The following is an 11696-nucleotide window of genomic DNA, read 5'->3' on the forward strand; positions in this document are numbered from 1 at the left end:
GAAGGAAAACATCACAAACGCTCCGGTCACTCCTATTTCTTTATGAGCTGCTATGATGGCAAGCAACTCGTCGACTTGGTCCAGGTCTCCTCTGGAGAGTTCGGTGTTCCACTCTGGATGAAGATGGCAATGTGACAAATTGAATTCGGATTGAGGTGATGGAGCTCAAGCCCGTAGAAATAAAGAAGGCCTCGGAACAAAGAGCAAGAGGGGAGGGCCAACCCCCGTTCGGCAAAATGGTAAAATGTGATGATTTCGTCTACATTTTCCATGGGAAGAGGTTCGCGAAAAGAGAGGTGCCAGTTGATAAGACTTTTTTCTTGAAGCAAACCCTCGGAAATAAGTTTCATGAGATCATTGTTGGAGCACTTACTGTGAGTCCATTCCCCAGACGGCGGCTGCGACTCCTTCCCCTTCCCATCCTTCTCGTTGGATCTCTTGGGCATCATTTCTAGATCTGCTCGCCACGAGTTGCTCGGGGGCTGCGGAGAAAGGGGCGGAGAGATTTGGCTAGATTGGAGTTTTTTCAAGGGTGTAAAGGCGGAGTGCGGCTCTGATTGGGGGATTCAGAAATTTCTTGGCGGATTGCAGATTGGAAGCACGGATTTTACCTGACGTTACCGCGGGGTTAAATAACCAGCGACAGGATACAGTTTTACTGTTTCGAAGTTGAAGTATCGTTTTTCGGAAGATGAGGGGTCATTTAGTGGATTGTTTAGATAAAATATTCGATTAATCATTTTTTCAGGGTTAATTGTCCCGAAAAAGGGGTTTTTCGAATTCCAAGTCTAACTTCCATCATTCGTACCATCACACCAGTTATTTATCATGGGAACATTTTTTCACGGTATGCCACGACCTTTGTATCCTTATTTCCAAACCTGAGAGATTTGGATTCAAGGCTCGGGGGCTGCGGGATACGTGGCATCGACTACTTATTTTTTCGAATTTATTTGAAAAGTAAGTAAGGACGATTCAAAACTAATGTGACCCTCAGCCTGATTCTCCGATTCAACCTAAGGCTCAGGCGCTACTCCATATGGAGTGCGATTTTTCAATCGCACACCATACCAAAGAAGTAATTCGGGGCATGAGCACCTCATAGATTTGATGCAGCCAAGAAAGTACTCGAAGAAGAACTTCAAGACGGAGCTTCAAAAGAAATCGAAGACTGCTTCGAAAGTACTCGAGAAGCCTGCAGTACTCAGCTACGAAGAGCTCGGAGGCTTTTCAAACCCGGGACTACGGGACTGTGTACATAATGTAGTTCAAATAGGATTAGGAGATAAGGTTTGTCTTATCTCTTATTTACGTTGTTCTCTACTCGTATGAGAGTAAGACTAGTCGGTACAGAAGGAAACTACTCGAGTTGTACTCGAGTACGACTCCTTGGCTAGTATTGGACTAGGATTCATGTAACCCTATCCTCCCGGATATATAAGGGGGGCAGGGACCCCCTCAAGATACATTATCAACACCCAAGGCAATACAAACCACCATACAGGACGTAGGGTATTACGCACCTTGCGGCCCGAACCTGTCTAAATCTTATGTTTCTTGCACCTTTGAGTTCCTGATCTCGGCGTCTCCTCAACTAAATTTACCACCTCGGGTATACTCCTCGGTGGGCAGCCGGTAAAATACCGACATATAGTAATCTAAACCATAGTAGTAGAAGAATAAATCCCGAAATAAGACATCCAAACCTTGAATTTGTTAGTTGAAATTGACGTAATTCCCAGGTTGGGAAATAACCAAATTTGACTTTTGCATTTATATTCAACAAATCAAACCACCGGGCGTCATTCACATTTGCGCCCGGTCGTGGTGCAGTATATATTTTCAGTGCATACGCCATGCAAACACGTCGTATAGTTGAAGGATGAACAAGTAGGTGGCAATTTATCCAAAAAAAAAGAAACTGTAGTAGGTGGCGAAGCTGAATAATTTTTAGGCAGACGTTTAATTTAGAACCAAATGGCACAAGACAACAAACTCAACGACGCCTGGTGGCCAATGTCGAATTATATGTCTGGCCTGTTCCTTACTCATTCTGGTGTGCCGAGATTAAACAAGTGGCGACTGCTTGTCCCATTATCCTATCCTGGACAAGAAAAGCATCCTGCGTAGCTCCTATCTCGAAACAGAAGAATGATGACCGGCCGGCCGGCCTGCATCCTTTTTTATGATACCGCCTCTTACAAATATTAGACCTAGTACACAAACTTCAGGGAAGGTGAAAAATCGCTCAAGAACTAGCGCAGTAGCAGTGCCAACTACCAAGCACCGAGCCAGCGAACATTGGCAACAACAGGTATAGGGGAACCGTACCAGAAGTTAACAAACAGCTCAAGTTAGTAGTCTTTGTTTCAACAGCATACACATTACAGTAACTCATCATTATGATGATTCCAATCTAGATTTTAGCTTGCCGAGAGATTGTTACAGCTAAATCCCAAAAGAATAACATATATGTATACACGTACAGTTGCGCGAGTACTATGGATAAGAATGTCCTTGAGAACAAGCTTGCAAGAAGAGCCTCATACGAAAAGTGAACAGTTCAAAAAGTTCACAAGAATGGAATAAATTCACACACGGCAGTGCAAGAACCATTCTCCATCAAATAAAATTATAAGGAGTGCATTCTTCTTCTCCACGTGAAAGCATGGCGTCTGATCATCTACCGATGGAAACACCACTAAATACTTCACCATCACCTCCAAGTGATGCTTCCCACTCGATTGAGGTCAGATGGATTTGAGAAAGAGTTGGCATGATGTCCCTCATTTCAGGCCGGTTCATTGGATCCTCACTTAGGCACCACATCGAAATGTTTGCCATCTATAAAAAAGATGAAGGAAAGATTCAATTAACCAAGATGTTTCAATCAAATAGCGGGTATACACATTTTCCTTTCAATAACCTTGCAAACTTCTTCAATTGGGTAGTTGTCCTTCAAGTTGGGATCTATAATAGTCTCCATTGAGCTCTCTAGATCTTCTGATTTGAAGGCTTTCCTCATCTGTGGACAGAATGACATATATTTATCGTTTCCATTGGATTAATGATATAACCTTGCTGAAAATCAGCAAGCAAACCACAAAATGAATAAAACCAGACGTTAAGTGTTTTCATGGGCTCTTACAATTGAGATAAGTGACTTCATCTTATTGACTTCTTTATTATCCCGCATAAGGGCACGGAGTCCAGTGATGAGCTCTGCAAGAACTACTCCAAATGCGTACACATCAGACTTGGTAGTCATGTGAAGTTCAAGAACTGATCTGCAGCATTATATTCATACGTTTGAGTACTACATATGAAATTGCATCAGCTGGTTGAAGTGCACATAAAATTCAAAAGAAAACTAACTCAGGCGGAAGGTAGCCTGGTGTTCCAACTAAACGAGTCGCCACACATTCTTCTTCATCGCTGCGCTGAACGAGCTTCACTAGCCCAAAATCTGCAACCTGTTAAACAGGTTATAATAAGCTGGTGATATCTGAGCAGGCACACTAAAATTTGATGGTTCAAAAGGAACTCACTTTAGCTCTTAATCCATTATCAAGCAGAATATTGCTAGTTTTGATGTCACGATGCACGTAGCAGGCCTTTGTATGGTCATGGATATACTCAATACCACGTGCTGCATCCAATGCTACCTGTGTTCTTGCAGTCCATGAAAGAGGCTGGTGACCTAAAAGAAATTCTCATGAAAACAAGATTGTTTCTGTTTAAACTCAATGACATGCACCGGTTCATATAATACAAGAAATTCCTGATTCCAAATTTTTTTATAAGAACGGATATTGTTTGCAATTTTAAATAATTCTGGTCTCTAGTTTATTGGTAATGCATTTATGGAACCTGACAAACAAAATATTAAAATAAAAATCTTATGAAAAAAGTATCTAGATGGCATACATAAATATCCATAAAGACATTGACTACCAAAATTATATTAGTTTTAAATTCCATTTACTGGAGGGAGCACTGCTTAAACTTGACACAATTCCATCATTGTCTTTCTGTTGCATACCTTTCAGCAATGGATCGTGTAGATGATCATTAAGTGAACCATTCTGGACATATTCGTACACAAGGTACAGGTGATCATCCCCAGCAGCATAACCAATCAACTCAACCTTTGTGTAATTTAAGTGTTAGAAAAGTTTGCATTTACTTGTAAATGATATCATACAAAGATATTCATTTCCTCCTAGGTCCTATGAATTAACTACATACCACGTTTATATGATGCACTTTGCACAGAACTTTCAGCTCTGCAAAGAACTCCTTTGATTTGCTTGCTTTCATCTTCTTAACTGCAATTTCCTGCGATCAAAGTCACACATAAGGATCTTTTTGCTTCATGTATACAATAGCCGGCATCGGATTATAGAGATAATCTTACATGTGCTCCTATGAAACCAAGGTAAACACTCCCATATCCTCCCTCACCAATCTTTCTTTTCTCATCGAAATTTGCAGTAGCATCTCCAACTACTTTCAAGCTGAAAATCACAGGCCTCTCTGTTTGGAATGGATCAATATCTGCAAACAATTAATTCAGAGTAATGAGATATGTATGTTTAGCTAAATATTTATGAGAGTAAGGTAGCACGCTAAACCTGGTATTCTTATGGAAGGAAAGAAACGGCTCTCCAGAGCAGCAATGCTTGTGTTGCTGGGAGCTCTCTCCATTTTAATCTCCGGTGCTTCAACATTGTGCTGAGAAGACCTCCTTTTGAGGCGAAGGATGACAGTGAACACACAGAGGAGCAGTATTGCAGCTGATATGGATGCTGCTATGATGATTGACAAATTACCAATCTCTAAAAGTGATCAAAATCAAGAAAAAAGAAGGCAACATGTTAACTTTCAGTTAGCATGCGGCAGAAAATAGCACTTATTGATTGACGAAAGAAATTAAATTTCACAGAAAAGAATTGTCTGCTTCTCATATTATACGAAATGTAGAATGCCGATGGTACAAATATCTTGTAGCAAAAGCCGCATGCACGAGTTAAGTAATTTACAAAAAGTTAACTATGAAAAAATTTAGTTGGGAATAATCATTGACTCACTTTTCTTAGAAGATCCAGTAACTCCCATCGGGATAAACAAGATCCACCCTGGTTTGATGAAATCAGGATTCGTTACACTTGGATTCAAGTTTAAGATATCTTGTGAACTTGATCTGAACAAGCTTGAAATAGTGCTCAGGGTATCTTCCTCCTGCACTGCATAAGACAAGACTCCATCTGATGCTGTTGGGGAACACCCACATGGAAGGTGAACCGTAATCGTCTCAGTCTCATTTGCAATCAGTACCTTGCCGTCACCAATATTCATTGCAAGCCCACTGAATTTTTTGGTCTTGACAGTATCAGGTGTATCACCCTTCTCCACTTTGTATTGAGTGTCATGAAAGAAAGAAGTCAGGGTGTCGTTGATAGCCTCACACATGCATGACACACCCACCAACAGGTCCTCTGAACCAGAGAGTCGCTTGATAGGCTGGATGAGAGATGCATTCCCACTGAAGACAGAGACTATCTCTGACAAGTTACGCCCTTCAGGAGTGACATAGAGGAATGAGTTGCATGAGGGGTTGATGGGCACAGCATTGCAGTGCATGGGTTGCCATTCTGCAGTTGATGCTATGCTTCTTTGCCTATCAATCAAAGACGCGCTGGTATGGTGGTGTTGCAGAAACAAGGTGAGGAAGAACAGGGAACCAAGTTTGGCCATGGTGAGCAAGCGGAGAGGCAAATGAAATTTGGTTACAAAGGATGTTTATTTGTAGCACAAACTTGTCTTCTAGTGCTTGTACGATACCTTGGACTTCCTGGGATGTCAATTACCTGGCACACAACTGTTGTTCCTTGTTAAATCCGCTTCCCTGAAGCTCTAAATGATTTGGAGCATTGGAAAATGACATTATAGAGTATTTGAGCTTTCATAATGTCCACCAACTCTAGTCCAATTCTAAACAAATTGGCCAGCTAGCTGCAGACCTCATGGACTATGAAGGAGTCAAGCTTGTCTCTTGCTTCCAACATCTGGCATATTTTGCATGGTTTAGAGTTAATTATTATACTTCTAAACCTGAAAAACATAATAAAGAACTGAAAAGGACAGCATGACATAGGCTGTTTGCTAAGGGAGACTGACACAGCATGTTGACTATTCATTCGTTCAATTCAACACGGATGGATACAAATGAAAATGTGCTATTAGTATTTCTCGCTAATACTGCAGCAGAGCATTAAAGTATGGCAACATTACTGCACAAATAACAAAACATATAAAGTTCACACTCCAGCATATATCATTGATTTCACCATTAGCCAAACACATGCAACGACAGAGCTATAAAATGGTAGAGATGCTGTACTTATAAGGGTATCATTTGACATGTACTATATCCAGTTGTCTTCCTAAAAAGATTGTGCCAATAAGGGATCTAAAACAATCTGTGCTGTGTGCTGGGGGACACAAACAAAATTTAACAATAGACTACTTTAACTTTTACCCCTGTTTGACCGAGGGAAATTTCTCCAGGATTCTTTTCAGCATGATGATAGAAACAAAGCAAAACAATCAACAGCTTCTTTAAATGGACGTGTCCATCATTGCTGCCTGGAATATCTGGAAACAAAGAAATAACCTTAAATTTGAAAATAAGCAGACAAGGCTCTCTTCATGGAAGCACCAGTTTGTAGAAGATGCTGCTCTGCAGGCTCAGGGAAGCTCTAGTGTACATTTCTTTAGCAATGTGGAAGCCCAAACACATCACAAGGTGCTCTACTAGCGGAAGAAGTCTACATGACACCCGCCCCCCCAACTTATTGCAACTAGACTACTTCATCCCCCATGCTACCAAACTATAAAATCGGATATTTAACCCCCTCAATATTGCAAAACAATTTACTTACCCCCTCTCATGGTTTAGCATAGTGGTTTTATCCATGTGGCATGCTGAGATGGACAGGTTGATACTTGGGGTCCACATGTAAAAGCATCTCCTCTTCGCGACTTCTATTCCTTCCTCCACCGCGCGCACGGTTTCTCCCTGCGCCTGCCCCGAACAAGCTCGTTGGCAAAATCGACATCGGGGAGACCCTCGTGCTCGAGCTCTCCCCCGCCCCAAGGGCCGTGCTCAAGCTCTCCCTCTCGATTCAGCGGAGGAGTTCGGACCCGGCCACCCGTGCTGCTTGTGGATGTCGGACACATGGAGCTCTTGCGTAGGGAGGTAGGCTGGGGCGAGCTCAGGCCCGAGGTGCTCGACATGGCAGCGGGCTCTGGCTTAGGTGTGGCGAGCTCGAGCCCAAATCGCCACTAGCATCATCTCTCTCTTCTCTCTGTTCTTCTCTTCAGCCATGGTGTCGAGTGCTCACTCGAGTTCGTCGAGCTCAGGAGCGCATCACCTTCTCATGCGAGCGGGCAGCACTACCGAATTCGGAGAGGCAGCAGGTGGATCCAGAGCAGGTAGGCGGATCTAGAGAGGCAATGAGCGAGTTCAGATCGAGCAAGGGCGGCGGATGGAATCGAGCAGCGGACGCTCGATTTGGGGCGGCACAGAGAAGGTCTATGGCGGAGAGGTGCGGAGCAAGGGCCACGCTCGTTTCCTACTCGACATGCGCCTATTGTGCAGCACAGTGGTGTAGTGCCCGGACGTCGTGGTCCAACATGGTGGTAGTGGCATTTCGTCGCTGGGGAGTGTAAGGAGTGTGGTGGGGTTGGCATGGCGGCTTGACCCATGATCGGCAGCGATGGCTTGGCAGGTGTCCGTGACTGTGTTGGGGAAGGGAGGAGTAGCTACCTCCGAACATGCCTACTTAAAAGGCCCCACCTGTCAGCCCATCCAACTTAGCATCTCTATCCACCTCAGCATCCTCAGCATGCCACGTGGCTAAAACAACTATGCAAAGCCAGGAGAGGGGGCTAAGTAAACGGTTTTACAAAGTTGAGGGGATAAATATCTGGTTTTATACTTTGGGGATTGAAGTAGTCTAGTTGCAATAGGTTAGGGGCATATGTAGACTTCTCCCTCTGCTGGGTAAACAAGCTCCAACATACAAACTTGCTAGTCCATATCAAGGTGTGCCCCACATTTAATAAAAAAACCAGCCTCTCTAACTTTCCCATGGAGATGCATCATGGTGGTGGTTGAAGAGTTGGAGAGAGAATGAGAGGAGAGGAATATTGTTTGTTTATTGTTTACAACGGGTGCAAAAACAAGCAACAGGTGCAAGGAAGTGCTAAGCTAGCACCTATCGTTCAACGTATTGCACCTCTCTCCCCTTCTCTCTACCCTTGCACCTTCTTAGCACACATGTTTGAGCTGCCATCACAGATGGAAGAATGATAAAAGAGCCCTTTTCCTAGCTTGGACAGACTCCTTACACTAACTCACACGCACATACACACGCTCACTCTCTTCCTCAGCTTTCTTTTTCACCCATCTTGTAGATCTTCTCTGATCTTGTCCGTAACTTAGTTTGTACAGTTTTTCCCTATTTTAATATATTTACCACAGTAGGGGCCTCCCCAACTGTACTTACCTCAAAAAACAAATCTTCAGGATAGGATTTGAACCCAGATGCCCCCTACAGGCACTTATAATGCTCAATATCTTTTGAGAAACATGTAACAGAACAGGGGTAGAGTTAATATAAATACTGTAAAACTGCCAAATTCAAAACTAACAGAAATGATTGGTGTTGTCAAAGAGTGAAGGCTATGGTTGGGGCAATTCGGTGGGTTGAGCTACAAGAAACAGAAATGGAATTGGTATGATCGAGTTTGAGAAAGGAAATGAATGTAATGCAATATTAAATATTAAAACTACAACATACTAGCACAGCAGTTATCTGTATGTAAGACTACCATAGCAGAAAATGAGAAATAGATTTCTCATGTAACTAGTACTCCAAAGTGCAAGCAGATAAGGCGCAAGTAATTAAGGCTTGTTTGGTTCTGATCCTAATAAAGTTGCATGTACCAGGCAGCGCATCTCGATTTCGCTCAGTGCTCAAATTTTAGTTTATCCGACAACAAACATGTAAGCAGTTTCAAGCATGCAAACTAAGGCTTGCATGATTATAACTGAGGACAGAGTAAAGAACATACTAAGCTAAAATTTTACAAGTACAACATTTCGTGGGGTTCAGAAGATTTTCTCTACCAGAACATAATAATATTATAATACATAGTTCATATCAACTCCCTCCATCTCAAAATATAAGGCACACACGCAATCCAATATTCAAACATTTTAATCTCTTGACCATACAAATTTGATATCATTGGATTTGTAGTTGGAAACACTTTCATATGATGTCAATTTTATGGTTATATACATTATAATATATGAGATATTCATGGTAAAAGTGTGACATTGGAGAATGCATTAGGTCAAACCGCGCATTACCTTTCGAAAATGGAGTACTTGATATCTGACATGCTTTTCAGTGACTGATGCTAACTATCATTTCTTTACTTCACCAACCCAACTTATCCCTATGTTCTTATACATTTCTTCTTTTGACAATTCATCCCTAATCTCCTCAGCATCCCACCACATCTCTTGTGAGGCATAAAGGTTTGAGAGCAGGACCCTGTAAGCAGCTTTGTCTGGATTGAATTCAAAAAGCTTCTCAGCAACAATCCTCCCAAGGCTGGAATCACGGTGGACACAGCAACCCCAAAGCAATGCACCCCATACACCACAATCTGGCTGTATTTGTATTGTTTTAATAAGATCATATGCCTCCTTCAGCTGGCCAAACGTTGCGAGAAGCCTCACCATGTACACATAGTGCTCCATTTCAACCACTATCTCAAACTCATCCCTCATTCTCCTGAACAACTTCCATCCCTCCTCCAAGTTTCCCACATGACAACAAGCAGCAAGCAAAGCAGAAAAGGTAGCACTATCAGGCCTCAGGTCATCATTGACCATCTCATCAAGGACTTCAATGGCCTTAGTTGCAAAACCATGAGATCCAAGGTTCGATATGACCGTGTTGTACATGACTGAGTTCTTATTAGGTATCTGGCGGAACACCCAATATCCGAGATCAGCAAAACCACATTTTGCATAAGCATCCATTAGTGAAGATGAGACTCTAATGTCCTTATCAGCTCCAAGCCTGACCACATAACAATGGACCTCCCTAGTACAGCTGATAGCAGTCGTAGAAGCACATGCGGAAAGAACACTAGCAATCAATATTCTGTCAGGCCTCCTCCCAGTAAAGCACATTTGTCGGAACAAATCAAATGACTCCATGTACTTGCCAGTTTGTAATAGCCCAGTAATCAGTGACGACCAGGTAACCAAATCCGCATCTGGAAAGTTACGAAACAAGCTTTGGCCAGATTCCATGCACCCACATCTCATATACATGGAAACAAGTGCACTTCTCACATGGTGCCCGGAGTCAAAACCCCCTTTGACACACAATCCATGAACCACTTGACCAAATGCAAGTGCTTCCGGATCCCAGAAGCATGAGACTAAGGAAACCATTGAATACCCATCCGGCTGCTCCCCAGCTCTCCACATTGCCGAAAACATCTGTAGACCATCATGCCACATCCCCTGGTAACCATACGCAGACATCATGGAGTTCCAGAGAATCAAGTCCGGGTCACGCAATCCATCGAACACGCGGCGAGCATCGTCCACCAGGCCAAGCTTCGCGTACCCGCTGACGAGCGCGCTCCCCACGATCGGATGCCGGCACATGCCGCGGGATGACGCGACGCCATGGACGACCTTGACGGCGCCCGGGCAGGAGCAGTCGACGCAGGCGCGGACGACGCAGGCGAAGGTGCGCGCGTCGGGCGGGGTGGCGGAGCGGCGCATGCGGGCGAAGAGTGCGAGCGCCGCGGGGAGGTCGAGGCGGCGGGCGTGGGCGCGGATGATCGCGTTGTAGAGGAGCGGCGAGGCCGGGCGGGGCGCCTCGTCCAGCAGGCGGCGGGCCAAGGCGAGGTCTCCGCGCGCGGCGTAGGAGCGGAGGACGAGGAGGCGGAGGTCGGCGGGGGCGGGGGAGGCGAGGATGAGGCGCGCGTGGAGCTGCTTCGTGTGGGAGAAGGAGAGAGGGAGGGCGGCACCATTGCTGGACGCGGCGGCGGCGGCGGCAGCGGCGCATGGGAGGTTCCCGCGCATACCATGGACGCGTAGCTGAGCAACCAAGGCAAGGCGAGACTCGAGTGTCTCACGAGTCACGACTCGCAAGTCACAAGTCAGGAGCACGGCATGCCCCCCGTGTGCAGGAGGGGCTGATCCAGCCGTGGCCCCCCTCGGCCTGTCGTTCCTCGATCTGACCTCACCGCCGCCACCCTGATTGGCCGTTCGTCAGCCAATTTTGCCGCGCGGAGGCGAGACGCCATTTGCCAGGAGCCCATTGGCCGAATGAAGGTTGCTGCCTTGCTGGGCCTCGGTTGGTTGCCTTCCCAGGTGCGGAAGCCAACCCGGCCGCGTTGGAGCACGCGGTCGGACGCGGATGCCTCACCTCCTCTCTCTCTCTCTCTCTCTCTCTCTCTCTTAAATGACGGGTGTGGCATCTTTATCTTTAAAAAAAAATGAAGATTGCTGGGCTGGGAGAAGGCCGCTGGGTGAAGCGTTGCTGGGCCGACGCCTTAACGGCAGGATGGTGGTGGATCCGTCGATGCCCTAG

The 11696-nt window shown here is 44.9% G+C and overlaps 2 protein-coding genes across 5 annotated transcripts; both read right to left on the reverse strand.

The window, feature by feature from the left end:
• Positions 1-2337: 2337 nt before the first annotated feature.
• On the reverse strand, positions 2338-8773 carry LOC112895157 (lysM domain receptor-like kinase 3). Of its 4 annotated transcripts, XM_025963038.1 has the most exons (12): positions 6945-8772; positions 6542-6657; positions 5091-6068; positions 4635-4838; positions 4418-4557; positions 4249-4338; positions 4043-4148; positions 3549-3700; positions 3376-3473; positions 3149-3287; positions 2927-3025; positions 2338-2844 (listed from the first exon to the last, which is right to left on the reverse strand). In XM_025963038.1, the coding sequence occupies exons 3-12, from the start codon at positions 5755-5757 to the stop codon at positions 2680-2682; spliced, it is 1860 nt and encodes a 619-aa protein (XP_025818823.1). In that variant the 5' UTR covers positions 5758-6068; positions 6542-6657; positions 6945-8772; the 3' UTR covers positions 2338-2679. The 4 variants fall into 4 exon arrangements, with proteins under 4 accessions (XP_025818823.1, XP_025818824.1, XP_025818822.1 ...); XM_025963039.1 differs by having other exon boundaries at positions 4635-4808; positions 6542-8773; XM_025963037.1 differs by lacking the exon at positions 6542-6657.
• LOC112895158 (putative pentatricopeptide repeat-containing protein At1g64310) lies at positions 6053-11487 on the reverse strand. Its single transcript, XM_025963041.1, has 2 exons — positions 9443-11487; positions 6053-6114 (listed from the first exon to the last, which is right to left on the reverse strand). The coding sequence occupies exon 1, from the start codon at positions 11183-11185 to the stop codon at positions 9500-9502; it is 1686 nt and encodes a 561-aa protein (XP_025818826.1). The 5' UTR covers positions 11186-11487; the 3' UTR covers positions 6053-6114; positions 9443-9499.
• Positions 11488-11696: the final 209 nt, after the last annotated feature.

This window comes from Panicum hallii, chromosome 5, assembly GCF_002211085.1.
Source record: "Panicum hallii strain FIL2 chromosome 5, PHallii_v3.1, whole genome shotgun sequence".
In the NCBI taxonomy this organism is placed as follows: Eukaryota; Viridiplantae; Streptophyta; class Magnoliopsida; order Poales; family Poaceae; genus Panicum; species Panicum hallii.